The sequence below is a fragment of the Emydura macquarii genome, unplaced genomic scaffold, assembly GCF_026122565.2.
Source record: "Emydura macquarii macquarii isolate MOO-44397 ecotype Brisbane River unplaced genomic scaffold, CSIRO-AGI_Emac_v2 contig_705, whole genome shotgun sequence".
NCBI lineage: Eukaryota > Metazoa > Chordata > Testudines > Chelidae > Emydura > Emydura macquarii.
Genome location: NW_027130842.1, coordinates 12,012,473 through 12,031,635, shown reverse-complemented (window position 1 = coordinate 12,031,635; position 19,163 = coordinate 12,012,473). Strand labels below are relative to the sequence as shown.

The 19,163-nt window shown below is 43.0% G+C and overlaps 1 protein-coding gene across 1 annotated transcript; it reads right to left on the bottom strand.

Moving 5' to 3' along the window:
• Nucleotides 1-9,964: 9,964 nt before the first annotated feature.
• On the bottom strand, nucleotides 9,965-18,999 carry ARMT1 (acidic residue methyltransferase 1). The gene is made up of 5 exons (XM_067542218.1): nucleotides 18,934-18,999; nucleotides 15,471-15,576; nucleotides 14,157-14,398; nucleotides 12,010-12,175; nucleotides 9,965-10,933 (listed from the first exon to the last, which is right to left on the bottom strand). Exons 1-5 carry the CDS (start codon nucleotides 18,972-18,974, stop codon nucleotides 10,166-10,168), a joined length of 1,323 nt encoding a protein of 440 aa, XP_067398319.1. The 5' UTR covers nucleotides 18,975-18,999; the 3' UTR covers nucleotides 9,965-10,165.
• Between the last annotated feature and the right edge of the window lie 164 nt (nucleotides 19,000-19,163).

The following is a 19,163-nucleotide window of genomic DNA, read 5'->3' as shown; positions in this document are numbered from 1 at the left end:
CAAACCCCTTGGCCGGGGCGTAATATTTCTTCTTAGCCACCTTTGACATCAGGGCGACTGAGGAAGGGGTTTGCCCATGGGCCTTCACAATTTTAAGGGCCCCGTCATGGACTAGGAGGGCCACGTGAGCTGGGGCAGCTGCCACCAGCACATTAAAGAGGCTATCTGCGGCCTCCTTTAGCTCTTCCACCGCCAGCCCCAAGTTGGAGGCGCCCTGAAATCATCCAGTGGTGCAGAGTGGTCCTGGGAGACTGCCTCGTCAGGTGAGGAGGAGGATTGCATTGGTGCAGCCTGTGGGTGTGCCCCCTCCTGGCGAAAGTGTACGCACTGAGGTTCCCTCCTGGGGGTGTGACTCCTCATCCGAGGAGTGATGCCGATGGGCCTTCTCCGGTACCAGAGACAAGGGCTGCACCCCCGAAGATTTAATGGATTGGGGCCCAGGTCCCACCTGGAGACCCCATGGGGCCCAATAAGGCCATCCAGGGGCTAACTGCACCAGGTGCTCTGGCACCTTATTGGGGCGTCGACTTGCCCGATGACTGCCCCTCCCCCGGGAGACCCCAAAGCAGCATCGGAGTCCGAGGCCCTGGACCTGCAGTACCGTGTCTGTCCTGGGTCACGGGCACTCCTTTGTGCCGGAGAATGCCCCCTCAATGCCTCTGACCTGGAGGATGACGAGGAACGCTTCTGTTGCCGCACATGGTGCCGATAAGCGGGGTCACGCTCGGAAGAGCTAGAAGTACCAGACTGCCGCCTCAGCACCGACGATTTCCGGCTCTGCTTGCCCTGCAGCTTCTTAGCTGCCTTTGGTGACCGAGATAGTTGGCATCTCGAGCTCCGCGGTACCGAGCCCAACTCTGACGACCGGGTTCTGCACCGCCTCAGTGCGGGTGAACTCTGAGGTGCCGGGTCTTCCGACGACGACTGGGTTCTGCAGTGCCTGGATGCGGGCAAACTCCTCAGTGCCAGAGAGTGGGAACGGAAGCTGTCCAAGCGCAACCTGGTGGACCTTGACCAGCGCCACCTCCTGCCTTACGCTGCCTCCGGTGCCGGGGATCGATGTCGGCGCTGAGAGGGAGACTCCATGTCCCGTGTCGGTGCAGGTCGACTCAACGACACTGACCTGGAGCAACTACTGGGGGAGCGGCTCTGCTCTACCCTGGGTGACTCTCCGGCGGGAGATCTGCCTCCCCGTACCGGGGATCTCCTCCGCCATTCAGGGGGACCCCATGCAAGTTTCCCCTGTGACACCGGCCCCTTCTCCCTCAGTGGAGGCGGCATAGGCAAGGCCAACAAGGCTCTTGCCACCTGAAAAGCCTCCACTGTCGACGGTGTCGGCAGGGGCACTCTCCCACTCCCAGGAGTTGGGGGAGGCTCCCTAACCGGAGATGCAGGCACTGGAGAAAGAGTCAACGGGCTGAGCTTGGTGCATCTCAGTACTCTACCCAGCCCGTACCGACGGCGCAGGGGAGTGTCTGTGCTCTGCTTCCTCTTCTTCTTTGGTACTGGTGAGGCTGCACGGTGCCAAGTCGTGGACAGTGCGCTCTGTACCGATGCCACACCTGCCATCAGCAGGCCTTTCAACTGTATTTCTCTGTCTTTTCGAGTCCTCGGTTTGAAAGCCTTGCAGATTTTACACATCCTTTTTGTGGGCTTCCCCCAAGCACTTAAGACAGCTGTCGTGGGGGTCGCTGAGCGGGAAGGCCTTCCCGCAGGAGGCACACGGCTTGAAGCCTGGCGACCGGGGCATGCCCCAGCTGCGCGAAGTCCCAGCTGGGACTGCCTTATCTCTAACTACACTTAACAACTACTTTAACTAAAAATTAAACACAGAATAAACAAGTCCAAACAAGGGGAATAGTACTTGCTGCAAGCAAGGCTAGTTCCAGCAACTGTCACGGGTGGAAAGAAGGAACTGAGGGGGCATAGGGCCGGCAGCGCCTCATATACCTTGGCATGTGCGTGGGGCTTCAGGGGACGCTGGAGCTGGCACTATGGGATCTGCTAAGGGGAAAAGAGTTCCGGGGTAACTGTACACGGAAGCGTGCACACACCTATAGTGGAATGGACATGAGCAAGCACTCGAAGAAGAATTCAAGGTTTCACCTAGACACATAAAGGTAGCAAAAGGTGTCACATGAGGAGCATAAGGCACCAGGCACCCTATAACTGTGACAGTACAGTAGATGCAGGGTGTGTTGTAGCCTGGTGAACCAGCCTAAAGTGAGGCAAACTGCAGAGTTTCACTCTGGAAGAAGTACAGGTGGAGGTTTGTCACTTGAAAAGAGTGCCCACCACAAGAATGGGAGAGAGATCACCATTGAAACTTGACTCAATCACGACAGTAGGTAATAAAGATGAAGCACTGGATTGTTCATGGAGACTATGTTGAATCAAATGGATAATTATTTATGGTAGCATCCAGAAGATGCAATCTGAATTGGGGCCCACTGAGTTAGGCATTATAAGAAGCACATAGGAAGACATGCTAATGCCCCAGAAAACTACATTGCAATTAATTATGAGGACCAGGTAATATTCAGCCAAGAGTTCTAAGTGAATTTAAGAATGAGATCGCTGACCTGCTGATAAAAATACATAATCATCAAATCATCTTTTATGTTGTAGGACTACAGGGAGCAGCAAGTATTAATTATTTTTAAAATACCTAGAATTTATCTGCAGTTCCAAAGATCAGTGAGTCTTACTTTAGTTGAAACAGAAAGTTATAAAACTAAATTAACATGGTATGATAGAGGACAAACCAGCATGATTTTCCTTTATTGAAGACCATGTCTCTCAGGTCTATTAGAATACTCTGAGGTAGTTCACCAAGGGGGTGCCCCAAGGATCAGAGTTTAATATAGCAATGATCCAGAAAGAGGTGAGGAACTAAGTAGCAATATTTGTAGAAAAATTAATTAGGATAACTGAAACTAGGGAAGAGAGAAATAAACTCCAGAATACTGGACTGGACAACACAATGAAATTCAGATGAAATTTAATGTAAACAAATGCACATTGGAAAGTACAAGTTGAATTTCACACATACGTTGATAAGATTTGTATTAACTGTAACCACTTTTGAAAAAAATAGGGGCATTATTGTACACAGTTCAATGAAAACATCTGTTTTCAAGCTGCATAAATGATCAACACAAACTACCATCTCCCCATTTTTAAGAAACACAATACAAAACATATTATAATGCCATGATACAAAAATCCCTGGTGTACCCTACCTAAAATAGCGTGTTCCGTTTCAGTCACCCATCTCAAAAAGGACTTAGCAGAAATATTAAAGACTCTAGGAAGGGCAACAAAAATTAGTAGAGGCATGGAAAAATTTTCATGGGAGAACAGATTAAAATTATTTAAATTTAGAAAGGAGAGGAGCAAGAAGTGAAATGATCTAAGCAAATAAAATAATGAGTCAATCAGATGCTACTTTCTCTGTTCAACATGCAACAAAAAATTAAACTAAAATCCAATTGTGACAATGTGGGAACCTGCTTGTACAATTTATGAATTCTGGATGATATTATGAATTGTTACTATGAAGACTGCTGTGCCATGAATACCTATATGAATGTGGATCCACCACTGCTGACAGGGCCTGTAGCAGGTACACACCAGACAGGGACAATGGGTAATGCTGAAGGTTAATGATGGTACTTTGACCACACAAGCTAAAAAAACAACAAAAAAACAAACAAACACAAAACAAAAACACAACCCCAGCTGCCTCCCTGGAAAACTAGTGGAGGGAGGAGGAACTGTGGAAATGTACTAGTAGGATAAAAGAGGCCAGTTGGGGGGAGGGCTTAAATAAACAGCAGGAACTGAGGGTCCACACACGAATTAGAAGCATGGGTCAGAAGACAGAATAGTCCCAATAAACTGGGGAAGACACTCTACAGAAAGAGACCAGCTAGCATGTGGCACCCTTCCTGGCTTCCTCCCTGGACACCAACGGTTCTTATGGACTCCCAAGGGAAGGGTGAGGGAATAAGGGGAAATGAGTGTAGGGAGTTTATTGTTCTGTATAATCTGTACTCTCCTGTGCGGTACACAAGTAACTAAAAAAGAGCAAACATGTAGACTCTGGACAAAGTGCCTTCTGTATGTTAAATCGTTCACAACTACCATGTGTCTGAAGAGAAACTGTGAAATGGAAGCTTCTCAGCTTTTGGGTAGAGTTCCGGGACAGGGTGTGTTTAAGCATGGGGGAGTCTGAAGGGTCGGCTCTGCACCCAGGAGAGCTGGGCAGCTGGATAGCAGGTTCTCAGAGTGTTACCCTACAAATCTGCACTCAGAGCGTGCCCAAGATTGCTACAATGCCTGAGCTTCATTCCGGCTGGAGAAGCTGAAGCCACCCAGGGATACAGAGACTAGGATTTTACTCACGGCAGTTAAGTGGACGGCTGGAAGAGAGCATCCCCCTGGATCTGACACACCAATAGGAGAAACTGGAAAAGGTTGCTTGAAAAGTAGACAACACAATTAACCTTTGGAATTAACTAGAACGTATTGAGTTAGAACTTAGCCAGGTTGGAAAATGATCAGACATGGGATGAATTGCTTAAAATCTGATTGGGTGGGCCTGCTTTCAAAGTGGATGGATCGTGGCCTACCCATAGCTATGCCATTGTTGGGAGAAACTTCAATTATGCTTCATGGGAAAATATTAAGAAGTTTTTCTCTTCCTCTAAGTGCTTGGAGTTCCTTTGTGTTTGGAAAATACTGTTGCTAAGAAGATACCAGGAATTTGGCATGTGGTATTATATTTTAGAAGAGGAAGTCATTAACACATGCGTAATGGAAGAGGTTCATGGCTACTGCACGACCTCCTTAAGCATTTCAACTTGCAAGCTGAATTAACATTAAAAGTTATTAGGCAGATACTAATTGGTTTTATTTATATATTTCAGGAACCCTTCTCCTTTTTGGTTATGCCGTGAAGAAGTGTACTACCCTTTTAAGAGACAGCTTGGAGCCAACATTTGGGACAGCCTGGGATGGAATCAAGGAAGCCCTCTCCTGTGGCTGGGTTATATAATCAGGAAGAGAAAACTGAGCAAGGGAGGAAGAGGAGGAGATGAACCTATGCATGCTACAGTGGGTGATGGTTTCTCTCAGGCTCCAGATCAGCCCTACCACAATTAAGGCTTGTCTACACCTTCAGTGCTGCAGCTGCACTGGTGCAACTGTGCCACTGGAGCGCATAGTGAAGACGCTAACTAGGCCATGGGAGAACTTCTGTCAGCATAGATAATCCACCTCCCTGGGAGGCTGTGGAACCCCCATCAACATAGCGCTATCTACACTGGAGGTTAGGTCAGTACAACTGCATCACTCACATGTGTTGATTTTCCACACCCTGAACAACATAGTTATACCGATATAAGTTGGCAGTGTAGGCCAGAGTAGGCTCAGAGACTTAATGCTATGGATTTTAAAGGGGAGAGCTCTGAAGCAGGGTCTGGAGGTGAGGACTTACGAATTTTTTGTTGCAATTGCTGCTGGCCACACGCCTTATTTTAAAAGGACATGCCATTTTGTTCATGTGTGTTGGCTTCTCCTTGCCTTGGGCTTTTAAAATGGGAATCTATTGCCATCCACTCAGGGGAAATTAAGATGGGAGGCACATCTGCAGCACCACACTGGGGTGCAAAAGGACAGCCTATAACTTTACATGCCCTACATTTTAAGTGGAACAATTCTTGAAATAAAATAAGAGAAACAAGGAAGTTTTACTTGGCTGGGACAGGATTTAGTGGAGGAAAACTTGAAGGTAAATTTGAGATTGACTACACCCTAAAACTACCTTCTTTCAGAATCAAGTTTTAGTACAAAAGCCTGTAAACAACCAGTATACGTTGAAAAGATAGAACTCCAGCAATCTTGAAGCCTGTATTTCCATAAAAAGATCTGCTTTCTAATTAAAAAATATTCATAATTAAGTGGCAGGAACACAGAGTACACTTCCATTTGTGTTGAAATGTTATAAGACTCTTGTTCAAAGGTTAGGCGTTGTCTGTCTGAAGATTCTTGTTAAGGTTTGATAAAACAATATCTATTTTAATTGAAGGGAAATTACAGTGCAGCATAAATCATTGTCACTGAAGAAACCCATACTTGAGCTTCAAAAGTTTATAAATGTGTTGCATATGTTTATAATACTTGATTTGTCTTTTGAGAAACGTATTTACTAGTTTTTATACATTAATCTTGACTTTCTGGTCTCCAGAGGCTGTGAACTGTGTTTGCAACAAATGATTTTCCTGGAATTTGTATGATTAATTTAGAGATAAGAATCATCATTATAGTTCAAAATCAAAAAGTCTGAGTTAGAGCTACCCTTGCTGAGAAGGTGGATGGAAATGCCCCTATCCTGGTGATGATCTTGGATGTGGTTAGAAATGCCCTTATTTGTTATGAAAATTCAAACGGCACACAAAAGGAAAAGCCCATGAAATTGGTTCAGAAAGCCCCTGTGCTGTTTGGTTACATATTATAATGACCTGTGTTAGAATAATCACAGATATAATGTAAGTGTGCAGGAAGCATTTCCCTAAGCACTGAGAGGTATTAAAAGTATATCCTTATTCTATTTTGTTTCTACATTAATAAAAATAATGACTGGGCTATCCCTAATGACAAGGAGGCACACTGCAAATTACATATTGCCAAAGAGTGATTAATAAACATCCAAGAAAATACTTCAGAAAATACTTTGCTCCTGACAGTTCTAGTTTACTTTAAAAACACATTTTTCTGAGGAAGTCCTTACTGTAACAGGTAGGATCTACTAGGATACATTTGCATGGGATACCACAATGCAGTAACTGTGTTTCAGGAAAGGATAATCAGTTTCCAAGCCCAATAGCAAATCAGTAAAGTTCTACTGTGTATTCAGTATTACATATAAAACACGATCGTAAATGAATGTTAAAGGTGCCAAAGTCAAGCCTTCAAATTAGGGAAGTGCCAGAATTAAGGTTGCCTGTGCAATCTTAATTTGGCTTTAGTGTGTGAATTATGATGGAGTCTTTAATTACATTATCCCATATCATTTTTTCAACCGTGCCTCATTTAGTGCACAGGATGAATGGTGTCCAGGGAATGAATCGGGGATGTAATAGCTAATGATGCTCTTATCTGTTGGATCCCTGCTTTATTTATTGCAGAAGTTGGAAGGTGTGTAGAGAATGAAGCAGGGGAATGCAGGCAGAGAAAGGCAGGTTTCATGGCTTAGGCAGGGTGGAATGCCACCTTGGAGAACTGCATTCTATCCCAGCCTCTATGTTAGAGATCTCATGCGATGCTATGCAAGATAATTAACCCAAACCTTTTACTGGTGGTCACTAACAGTGTTCTTCATTTTCTAGATGCTCAACTTGATACCAAGGGATCTGATCTGCAGAAGTGCTGAGCACTCACAGCTGCAACTGAGGTCAATGGAAGCTGTCATCTGAATATATAAAGTTCTATAAAATACAAAGTTCTCTGAAAAAAAGTCAACCTGCAGGCATCTTAAAATGTACACCCAAAACTAGTGTAACATTTTTTTAACCTTTGTCTCTTTGCCTCAATTCCCCATCTGTAAAAATGGGATCACCACCACCTAACTTCACAGGGGTTCAAACAGTCATTAATGTTTGAGAAGCACTCTGATTAATACTTCTGTATTCTGAGCAGGTTTTGAATAGTGTGCAGTAATTAAAGCAATGGGTCACATACTGGACAATGACAAGTAAACAAAATCCAATAGCTGCTCATCAAGTGAGCACTGTCCATCCTATGCACTGAATGGGGCAGGGGTTCTGGGGTAAGAACAATGTCATGTAATTAAAGACTATTAAAACATATGCGGGGGGGAGGGGGGAATGAGTTGCCTAAGCAACCATAATTCTAGCCAAGACACTTCTATAGCCCCCATTACTGCAGAATCTGAGTGCTTCATAGCACCCCTGTGAGGTAGGGAAACACTACTATCTCCATCATAAAGATGAGGAACTGATGCACAGTTTAAGTGACACACCCACATAACCCAGAAAATCTGTGAAAGCAAGGAACTGAACAGAGGTCTGAGTCCCAGGCTGGCACGCTAACCACTGGACAATTCTTCCTGGAATCCTGATATTGAGTGCTTCATTTTTTAAACCTTAATGTTCTCTCCATGGATTTCATGCTTGTAATTTCCTAAATTTTAAGAAAGCAAGCCGGGGGGGGAGGGGGGGGGGGAGAAGAAGATATGCTAACATGTGGCATCATAGGAAAACCCAAGTTGTCATCAGCAGGTTTGGAACCTTTAGATCCACCACACAGATATCTGCTGCATGAGCTGACGGTAATTCGCAGCAGTGGTAGGTTGTCACCCTGTATATGCACTCTCCAGTAGAGGGAGATGAGGCACAGGTTGCACTGTTATTTACTGATGGCACAGGAATCTGGGATTTATGTCCACGTTTTTGAACAGAGTGTACAATAATGGATAGATCCCAATGCCCTTCTCCCCTTGTCCTTCCAGCCAGTCTTTGTCCCAGTCTCTCTCCATACATATAGCTCTTCTCACTATAGCCAGCTCCATGTCCCAGTTTCCCAGCTCTTCATCTGAGACCACTCCCTGCCCCACCCTTCCCTAGGCCTAACTCCTCACCCTCGGTATTACAGAAAGACCACTGCCACTGCTGCCTACTCCTCACTGCATGGACTCCAAAAGCACTAATAGCACAGGAAAGAAAATATCCCAGCTCTCTGTTCCTGTTCCCAACACTTAGTTGCTGGGAGGAAGAACTGTAGGGAAAGCCCTGCTCCAGCCCAGGGCTGCTGGGTTAAGAATACTAAATATTTTCCCCTAACCATGTTCTGAGAAACAGCTGAAACATTTTTGCTAAGATTCCCCTCCCCCAAAAAAAAAATTCAGCTGGGGGCAGACACCCAGCACAGAAATTTCAGCTGAAATAGTTACGCCTGGCAGCGTTATAAACAAAAACATGGTTGCATCATTAATGGAACGTTATGAAACTTTAACTGTACATATTGCTACCCGTGCCACTTATAATACAAAAAAGGATTAAGGCTAAATCTGAATGGGTTTAACAAGATATCCACTCCCTCACAACCACATTCAGGCTACATTTAAATGAGGTAGAGGTGTGATTCCCCTGCTCACTTACACATACTTGTGCTAGCTCTCATCGTGCTAATGCAAGTATAAAACAGCAGTGTAGTTGCAGTCGCACAGGTAGCAGCAGTGAAGAGACAGATTAACTGTAAGAGCAAGCGTGAGTATGTGTTCACAAGTTGGGGGTGGGGACACCACACTGCTGATTTGTCACAGTCTGAGATAACAATTCTTCCCACATCTTTAAAGATGATTGAAATGGGAGTTCGAGTCTGACCTAGCCAAGTGGGGTGGTCCCCCCATGACAGACAGCAAGCTGGCACTACTTAACTGTGTCTTACTGCTCTGCCTCAGCTGAGCATCTAAGTCTTCTTTATAGGACCATGGTCTCACCCCATGGGTTCTTCCTTATCCCACTGCTGATTATACCCAATTAGTATTTGCTATTATGAAAGCTATTAAAAAGAACTATTTGCACATATTGACCAAACAGATGAGAAACACTGTCAATTTATGTAAAATACTCTGAGACAACTCAAACAGCTTTAAAATAAGACCCCTGCTGCAGTGATGCAGAAAACCCAAAAGTTAGATTCATGCATTCAAAAAATAATTAAATACCATGCAACATATGGCACTTGAAAATGCCAACCAATTCTGGAACAGTAAATGTATGCCAAGGTGGAACCAGTTCCTAAAGTAGACTGCCACCTCCATTGAGCGTTACTTCTCTTTACTTGCTGAAAAATAAAGTATGCTTAGGGACAACTGAAGCCATGTTCATCTGCAATATCTGTTGACATTTTGGATGATAAAATATCTACAACTAATAACTTGAGCGTTAAAAGGAAAGTTTATAAACTGATGCACAACATCTTTATCTTTTAAAAATCAGTAGTAACGAGCCACTTGCCAGAAATAGGACTACAGGTAAACTGAAAGCCCAAAATTCAACAGTGAAAGCAGTTAACACAGCTCTCTGAAAGAGTGCAAATTAAACCTATCCTTTGGTAGATTATCAACCGCCCATCTGAATCACAAAGATGCATCAAACTGAATTACTGCATATTTCCCCGTTATCATCCATTCAGGTTCAGAAGTCATCAACCGCTCACCTTGCCCAGGTTTCAGACCAACCTGAACATCAGATTTTAGTGTTCTCAAGCTGCAGAGAGGTGCAGGATGAAATTTGTTTAAGGCTTGATGAAATGGAACAGTAAACTGCCATTTTCTATCTCCAGTTAGTTTCCTATAGTTCAGATCACCTTTAAAAATAATTAAATTTGACTTCTGCAGCTCAGCATACAAGTCAGTAGCAACCTGACCCATACTACAAAATTCATGTGGCAGAGTCCAAAACATGTGATCATGGTAAACCCAAACTCCTTTTTTAATACTGCCCTCCCAGTTCATCCCACACCTGGAAATCCATTTATTATTAGTTGACAGCAGCTGTTTAATAGTCCAGTTAAAATCATGCTTTGTAGTATCTGATACATACCATGGAATACACTTTCCATGGAAATGGATTTCAGTAACTAACTTTGATGATAACAGAAAGTCAGCCAGTACAAGATCAGTAAGAAGTTCATATCCAGCATTATCCAGGACTATGTCAACTCTAATAACTTCTTTTGAAGTTCTTCTTTTCTTGCTGTTTATAAGCAGTGACCAAAGGCTTTCCATATCATCCACTAAAATGAAAGATTTCAAGTCATCCAGGGATTTAAGAGGACTGGTTTTCTGAGAGTTGTCTTCTCCAGCAGAAATGGAAAGGTCGCACTTATTCCCCCACAACGAAACCTGAAGAGAAAAAAGTCCACTTTGCTAAATCTCATTCGTAGACTTTTGTTTTGTTCTAGAAACAAAGGTATTTGACTCCACATATATACTTCAACTTTATATTAAAGCTCAACTTTTTGTATATAAAGAGTTTAGAATTATTTCTGGGAGAGAAATCAAAACAATGCTCTCCACTTCCGAAGAGACATCAGAAATGAGTTGGAAGGGGGAAATACAGGTTTCTTTCTCATCTTTATCTTGGACTCATGCCAGATTAGGTTCAGTATAAGTACACAGAGAGCTAAAAAAAATTGTATTATATACACAACTCCAAAAAGACCTTGGCAGGATGACATATAGGACTAATAATGGGAGGATAAGTGAGTTTTGATTACCTGGAGTTTGATAAAGTTGGACTACATTGTAAGAATATGCCAATACGCTCTTTTACAAAGTTAACAAACAGCTAGATATGCAGCATTGCAAACTAATAATTTTATTAAATCTCATGATAATTGGTGTTTTCCTAAACCCTCAGTTCCTAGGGCAATGAGATTGCGAGAACTTCAGCTTTCAGTTAAATACATACATTTCTATCCCTAATGGTTACAGAGAAAATCTTGAAATTGTAAACCGTAACACTAAAGTGCCAATAATTTTTTTTCATAATTTAATTTAATTCAATAATTTCATAATTAAATCTCATGATTTTTTGGAGGCAGACTCATAAGGTTTGAATGCTTGGAGATAGCAACACTGTATATGAAAACAAATAAGCAGGGTTTGAAACATGTTATAGACCACCAGCAGCAGGGAATTGACCTGCTTCTTGTCAATTTCGTGGTTATTCACAGGGTTTTAAATAAACCCAATAAATCTAACCAGAATCTTGCTAGTTTCACTCTACTACTGCTCAGATTTTTATCTAGCAGCCCAGGCTCAAGAAATGTTTGCAGACTCAGCAGTAAACTGCATCAGTCAACATATTTGCAAGCATAAGGGCTAGATTTTTTTTTAAAGTGAAAGTTTAAGTTCCAGAGAACTGATTTTTGTAACTTGCCACAGGCAAGACCTGTGATAAGAACTGCCAAGTTTACCTGCAGCAGCTTAAAGAATTCCTCCTGAAGTTGTTTTTCATCTAGGTCCTCGATGTTTTTAAGAAGTTCCTGCAGGTAAGTGCATAAGGCAGTAATAGCTTGTTGGGATTCAAAGAAGTTTTGAACCTTTCCTTCTTTAAATACATCATAGTTGTCAATAGGAGGACTAAAATAGAAGGGAAAAGATATGAATGTTAATACTTTTTCCATTTTTTCTCATAGCAGCAGCAAAAGGATTAAACAACTTTAAAAAAAAAAAAAAAAAAAAAAAAAGATGAATGTTAAACTAGGGGCCCTAATCTGACCTTCCACAATAACAGGGTATGTCAGACTCCTACATGGCTCCAGTAATACTTACTTTGCCTGGTATTCTGCCTCATTCATTTCAAGCAGCACCCACAGATGTTTGTTATCAATAACCATACACATTATGATTGTGGCCAAATTTCTCAATCACGATGGGCCTCCTTTCCCCCGCATTATATGGGGGCACTGTAAACACATTCCCCCTGCCATGGTGCATTTACGATCTATGAGAGATAAACTGATGAAGGATTGGATATATAATGTACAAGCCAACTACGAGTAAATAATTGGCCCAATTTTGTTCAGTACATGTGTATTTATGGTTGTGGGGCAACTTTTCACATGGACATACCTAAACCTTTTATGATGGGAAGGGACTGTTTTTGGGGCAGTTTTCATCTGGACCTTTCTAAAAATTAGCATGGTAATTCTTCTATTGTTAAACTGTAAAAAAAACCAAACTTACATTTCTAATGCATTGGAAAAGATCAATATAATTTTTTTGACAAATGACTCAGCATATCAAGCAAACAATTTTTTTTAGTCAAAGATCCTCCAGAATTTTGAATTGCTGAACAAAAAAACCCTTCATAATGTTGACTTTCTCTGAGAGATTACAAAAGAGTTCTTCACTTTTGATGTGGAGGGAGATTTAGAGAACACAATTCTGCATCATCCAAAATAACAGGAAATACAATGGATGGGTTTCCAAAAGAGCAACTGAATTTTCTGGTTTGGAAAAATGTTCTTCCCTCTCCCCCACATTTGGGGAACTAAAAACAAATCAGATGGGTAAATTACAAAGATTTTTGTGTGACATGGAACAAATGAAAATTTTAGAAGGCTTCTTTCACACTATGATCTTTCAATATTTGTTTCTTGTGTGGTGTGAAGCTTTGTTTTGGAGAACTAAATTCTTAATACTGTTGCTTAAATATTATACATAAATCTCTCAATATTTTTCTACACAAAAAGGTACAATTTTCAGAAGTGCTTAAGTCTCACTGAAAGTCAATGGGACATAGGGGCCTGTGTCAGTTAGACTCTCTTGACAATTTTACCAAAAAGATCAGAGGTAAGTAGTGTATTAATATATGTAATTACAACTAATTCTAATTCACCATATTTTCATCTTTTAGTGACTGCTACTATTCCTGCTGAAATTAATGGGAGCTTTTCTAGTAGCTTCAAATGAGAGCAGGGATGGGCCCTTTGTTTTCAAATGAAAGAACATCAGCCAGTTTAACTTTTTTGGAGGGCACATAGAAAACATTAGCTCAATCTTGCATATTACTTAATAAAGGGAAGAATATTAGAATTTGAATTATTCTATGTTGCAAAGGAAGCGAAGCTCCATCAGGACCTTAATGGGGAAAAGTGTTGCTAAGACTTCTAGCAGTGGAGTCAGTAAAACATCGAATGAGACTAGTGCTCTACATTTTATAAGACAGATCTGCATTTAAATTAATAATCCTCTGGGAAGCATCAGTAACTTTCAGATCTCAATCTGAATTAATTAGCATGAAATTGAAAAATCAGGATCAGAGGTCTCACCAAAGCAAAGTGAATCACAAGAATTGGAGCAGAAAAATGATTTAATGTACTTCAAAGTCTTCAACATGAACAAAATAACCAAAGACAGTGATCAAATTTGAGAAGATGGGGGAGAGAGGGGAAGGAAGATGGTGAATGTTTAGAAAGAATTCTGTTGCATTTTAAGCCTACTCCCTTTTCCTTTCTTCTTCTTCTCCTCCTCCTCCTCACACACCCACAGAATCAGAAGAACTATACACAGGGGGAACTATACACAGTGAACATCTCAAGTTAGAGTGTATACTTACTTCTGAACTAGTGCTTCATGAATGCGGCGGTACATGTAACACTCCACATATAACCAAGGGGACTGAAACCAGCTTGGCTGTTCATTTCCATGTGATACATTTCGTTGATATTCTAGGTATTCGTTCCACAGTGGAATATCAGGGAGTTTATCATCCAAGGGAACCAATGGTTTGTCTGTTTGTAGCTCATTCCGTAACTTAGAGAGGAGGGATATAGTGCTCTTCTCTGCTTCAATGCCTTTCTGAAATAAAATGGAAAATAAATGTCCCTAGTACAAACATACATTCCTGTTTAACCACATACTCTATGGCAGATTAATTTTATTGCAAAGGGAGATAAGTTTTTAATCTTAAATCTTAATAGTCAAATAAATAGACTCAGGATCTTGCACTTGAACAAAGACTAAAGACAAAGTCTGTGATGCTCAGCGAAGCTTTTGTTCTACATCTCAAATTCCCTGTAGTTTCACACTCTCTGAACTAGAAGAACCCTATATGCCATGAAAGTTATTTGATTCTATGTTGAGGTAGAACCTTTTGTGCTCATACTCCATTCTTTTCAACCAAATGTACGGCTCACTGAGGAGACCAGTTAGAGGTCCATTACAGTAGTAGATGGGTAAGGTTCTGTGGCCTACAATGTGCAGGAGGGCAGACTTGATGGTCATTTCGGACCTTAAAGTCCATGAGTCTATGACAGCGGTTCTCAAACTGTAGGTCAGAGCCCCAAAGTGGGTTGTGGCTGGTGTTAGACTTGCTGAGAGCTTCAGCCATGGGCAGCAGGGCTCAGGCTTCGGCTTCAGTCCTGAACAGCAGGGCTCAGGTAACAGCCCCCCCACACCTGGGGCTGAAGCCCTCGGGCTTCGGTGTTGGCTTGAGGCGACGGGGCTTGGGCTTCAGTCCCCCTGCCCAGAGTCATGTAGTAATTTGTTGTCAGAAAGGGATCGCAGTGCAATGAAGTTTGAGAACCACTGCTCTATGAGAACAGCAGCCTGAAACCTTGCTATCCCCAGAAGGCCCAACATGCATATGCTACATACTACCATGTAGCCAAAGAACAGGGAAAAGTAAGGAAGTTTCAGAAGCCAGAAAGACAAGGAAAAACACTAATAAAAGTGAGACATAACCTGGAAGAAACAGCCAGGAAAGGAGAGGCAAAAGACAATACATGGGTTGAGAGAGAAGAGAGGCTACATGAGAAAAATGAAGAGGGAACACAACATGAGAAAAACATGAGTAAAAACAAAGTAGAGAAGAGAGATCTCTAAGAAGTTTCAGTATGAGAAAAATGGTAAGAAACAGCAGTACTCTCACCTCTCCATGTTCTTCAAAGAATTCATTTTTATGTCGGTGCAAAGTATCAATAACCCTAGTTAGGATTTGAGGCAATCTGTCCTTAATTGTAAAATATGCAAAAGATCTAACAAGAAAAGAATCAAACCAGTACATTAATTACTTACATCAACACAAACAGATTTAATATATTCTCCCTATTTATTCATTACATTATTTTTAAGTGCAACCTATCACATTTAAGGATAGCTTATAAAAATGTAGTAATTCCTCTTTTGCTAACTCCTCCCTCTCCCTTCAAAAGCAAACTCCAGAAATTCGTTTTTTATTTCACCAGATCCTAAAGACTGAAGAAATACTTTGGGCCCCGGTAGAGCAGTGAATTCCAGAGTAAAAGGCCTGTTCACTGAGAAAGCTCAGCTACCAGATGTTTAAATCAAAGAATGTAGGCTCAAGTGTCCAAATGACTCATTAGAAGAAAGGCATGCTGTTGTAACCTTTAGCTTATCGATCCTTGCTAATAAAAGCAAAGTAATCACAGACCCACCCTACATCTCCATTTATGTTACAACATACCCAGTTCCTAAAACAATTTACAGCAGAACCTCAGAGTTATGAATACCTGAGTTACGAATTGACTGGTCAACCACACACCTCATTTGGAACTGAAAGTATGCAATCAGGTAGCCAAAAAAACCAACCAAACAAAAAAAACCCCAAATACAGTACAATACTGTGTTAAACCACTAAAAAAAATAAAGGGAAAGTTGAAAAAAATTTGACAAGGTAAGGAAACTGTTTCTGTGCGTGTTTCATTTAAATTAAGATGGTTAAAAGCAACATTTTTCTTCTGCATAGTAAAGTTTCAAAACTGTATTAAGTCAATTTTCAGTTGTAAACTTTTGATAGAACAACCATTAACGTTTTGTTTAGTTACAAACATTTCTGAGTTATTAACAACTTCCATACCCAAGGTGTTCATAACTGTGAGATTCTACCATACCAGGATGAATATAAACCAGATTTGAAGGGCAGTTAGTAAAACAAAATACGAGTTAAAGCGCTCATTAGAACTAGCCAGAACATTTTTCATTTCAATTTCAATTCAGGAAGCTATGCTGTTTTGTAAAAGCTGAAACATTTCATGAAGACATAGTTTCCACTAAACTTTTCTTGGGAAGGTTTTTGGGCCCGGAGGGAGACTCTAGTTAGGTGGCTCTGCCTGATTTCTAGTCATGAGGGATAAAAATTCCACTGAATCAGGCAGAGCAGTGACTTGAACCTGGATCTCCCACATCCCAGACCAGCATCCTAACCACCCATTTGTAGAGTAACTGACACACAGGGAAACTCCCCCAACAATTCTGTTATTCTAAAAACATTCAAAAGGGGTATTTTTGGTGGCAGTATTCCAATGATGAACAAAAATTTCAAAACCTCGAGAGTTGCTACAAAATGACACTCATCTTACTGCAGATCTGGTTCTCGCCCCTGAAATGTTTTCCAACTCTGGTAAAGCAACTTTGTCAAGAAGGCAAATATCTTACCCAGTTGACAGGCATCACTTGCAAGATAAATATACTAATAGGCGAATATGCAATCCCACAAATATAGTTACATTAATACACAAAAAAAATCACTGTGAAGCAATCAGGGCTGCTAACCTCACAGCATGCCTGACCCAAACTCTCTCAGTATCAGGGAAAAGTTAGGCTACCTTAAGGTACATAGCCAGCCTCTCACACACACTTAAACATTACCACAAATATCAAAACACAGACCATGCACTACAACCTTAAATCTGTTCCCCATTTAACTTCTGCACATATCCCTTTGCCAGATTTCTCCTCCTCCATATCTTCCCCCAATACTACTAGTTATGGCTATCTGGTATAAGGTAAAGGGTTAGATGCAGAAGGATTGTTAAAGGGAGAAAACCCAGCCTTCTAGTCACAACAGTACAAAAGGTTGCCATGTGTGGTCTGTGGTGTACTGCATAAGCTCTTCTCTGCTGCTATAGGATAAAATCTGACAGAAAAGTGTAGCTCCTGATGGAGAAGATTTCACATGTCCATGACCCCAATGAACCAATTAGGCCAGAATGTGCAGTGTATATACTTTTAGTTATAACTAATGACCCTAAATCCAACCATCTTTTTTTAAAACCACCCATTACATCAGATCTACTCAAAACACACATCTCTCACAATGGTGATGGAACAATTTTTATTGTGGGGACGCTAATGATGGAAATTACAGATTTGGTGTTTGTTATTACTACTTAAAACCAGGGGGTACAGCAGCATCCCCAGCTCCAGCACCACTGATCTCTCTACCAATTATTCTGTAGCCAGACAACATTTTTAGAGAAATAAGAAAAACTGCCAGAATTTTTTTTTTTTTTTGCCAGAGTCAAATTCCAGAGAGCTCCTATTAAAAATAAATTAAAGAAAAGCTATCAGGGAAAAACTCAAAGGGCATAAGGACTAACCCTGTGTGAAATTTCACCTCAATAAGCCACCTACCTTTAGAGAAAAATAGAATTCAAGCCATATTTTAAGACAGTTTAGTCACTACCAGGCACTTCCATTTGCTAAAGGTCAGCAATAATGCAGAGAGATGACAGGCTGACAAAGGCACCTGGTATCTGCCATAGTGCAACAACTTAGATTAACACTGTCAGTCACTTGTCACAGAAAACCACATTAGTAAAATTGTAGTTTACAGTTATGAGATACCCACAAAGCTGGGAGGCTGGAGCCCATCAGTATCCTAGTACTAAGCAGGCAGCTGGAGGAACAGCTCCAGGGTACTGAATACACACAGAGGTACCGCACGCTGCAGCCTCCAGCTCAGCGGCACCGAACGGGCCGCTTCACCTCCAGTGCCAGGTCTGAACGTCTCCGCCTTGCTGCCAAACCCGCCTGCGGGGAGTGCGAGGTGAGGAGGATGCCCGCAGGACTTGTGTAAAAAGGGAGACCGGCCAGCCACAAGGGCGAATTATCGAGGAGAGCCGCCCCAGCTGGGGTAACAACGGCGTGCAAGAGCCTGGCCCCCCGGCCCGGGCACCGCACAGCGAGCAAAGCTGCCGGGGAGGGGGCTGCAGCTGGCCGCGCCGTCTGTGTCCCGGCGCAGGGAGGCGGAGCTCAGGCTGCAGCGGAGCCGCACAACCGGCTCCCGGAGCCTTTGGCGCCCCAGGACCTCCGCGCCCTGCCCCACGGCAGCCCGCCCGCGCCCAGCCGGGGCAGGGAGTCTCGTTGGCAGGACCGGCCCAGCGGCCTCCCGCCCACACCGCCGAGCCGGGACCTGGTCCGACTTTGCGGCGCCCTGCGGAGGAGGCTGCTGAACGCGGCGGAGCCCGGCTTCCCTTCCCCGCCTGCCCCTCCCCCCGTCGGGCGCGCTCGGGCCGAGCGGAGCCTGGGTGTCGCCCCGCCCCGCCTCTGCGAGGCCTCGGCTGCGAACCCCCCGCCGAGCGGAAACGAACCCCTTGAAGCGCCCCGCCAGCGAGACCGGCACCGCCGCCATCTTCCCCCGGCGGAACGGACAGCGGGACTACCGCCGCAGGGCCGTTCCGGAAATGACGTGAGCACGCCGACGCCGCCTTCTGCGTCTTCAATGAACGTTCTTAGCGGCGCCGCGCCGCAGGAAGGCGGAACAGGCGTGCGGAAGGAGGGGGAGGGGCCTGCTGAGAGGGGGGGGGGGTGAGGTCACGTG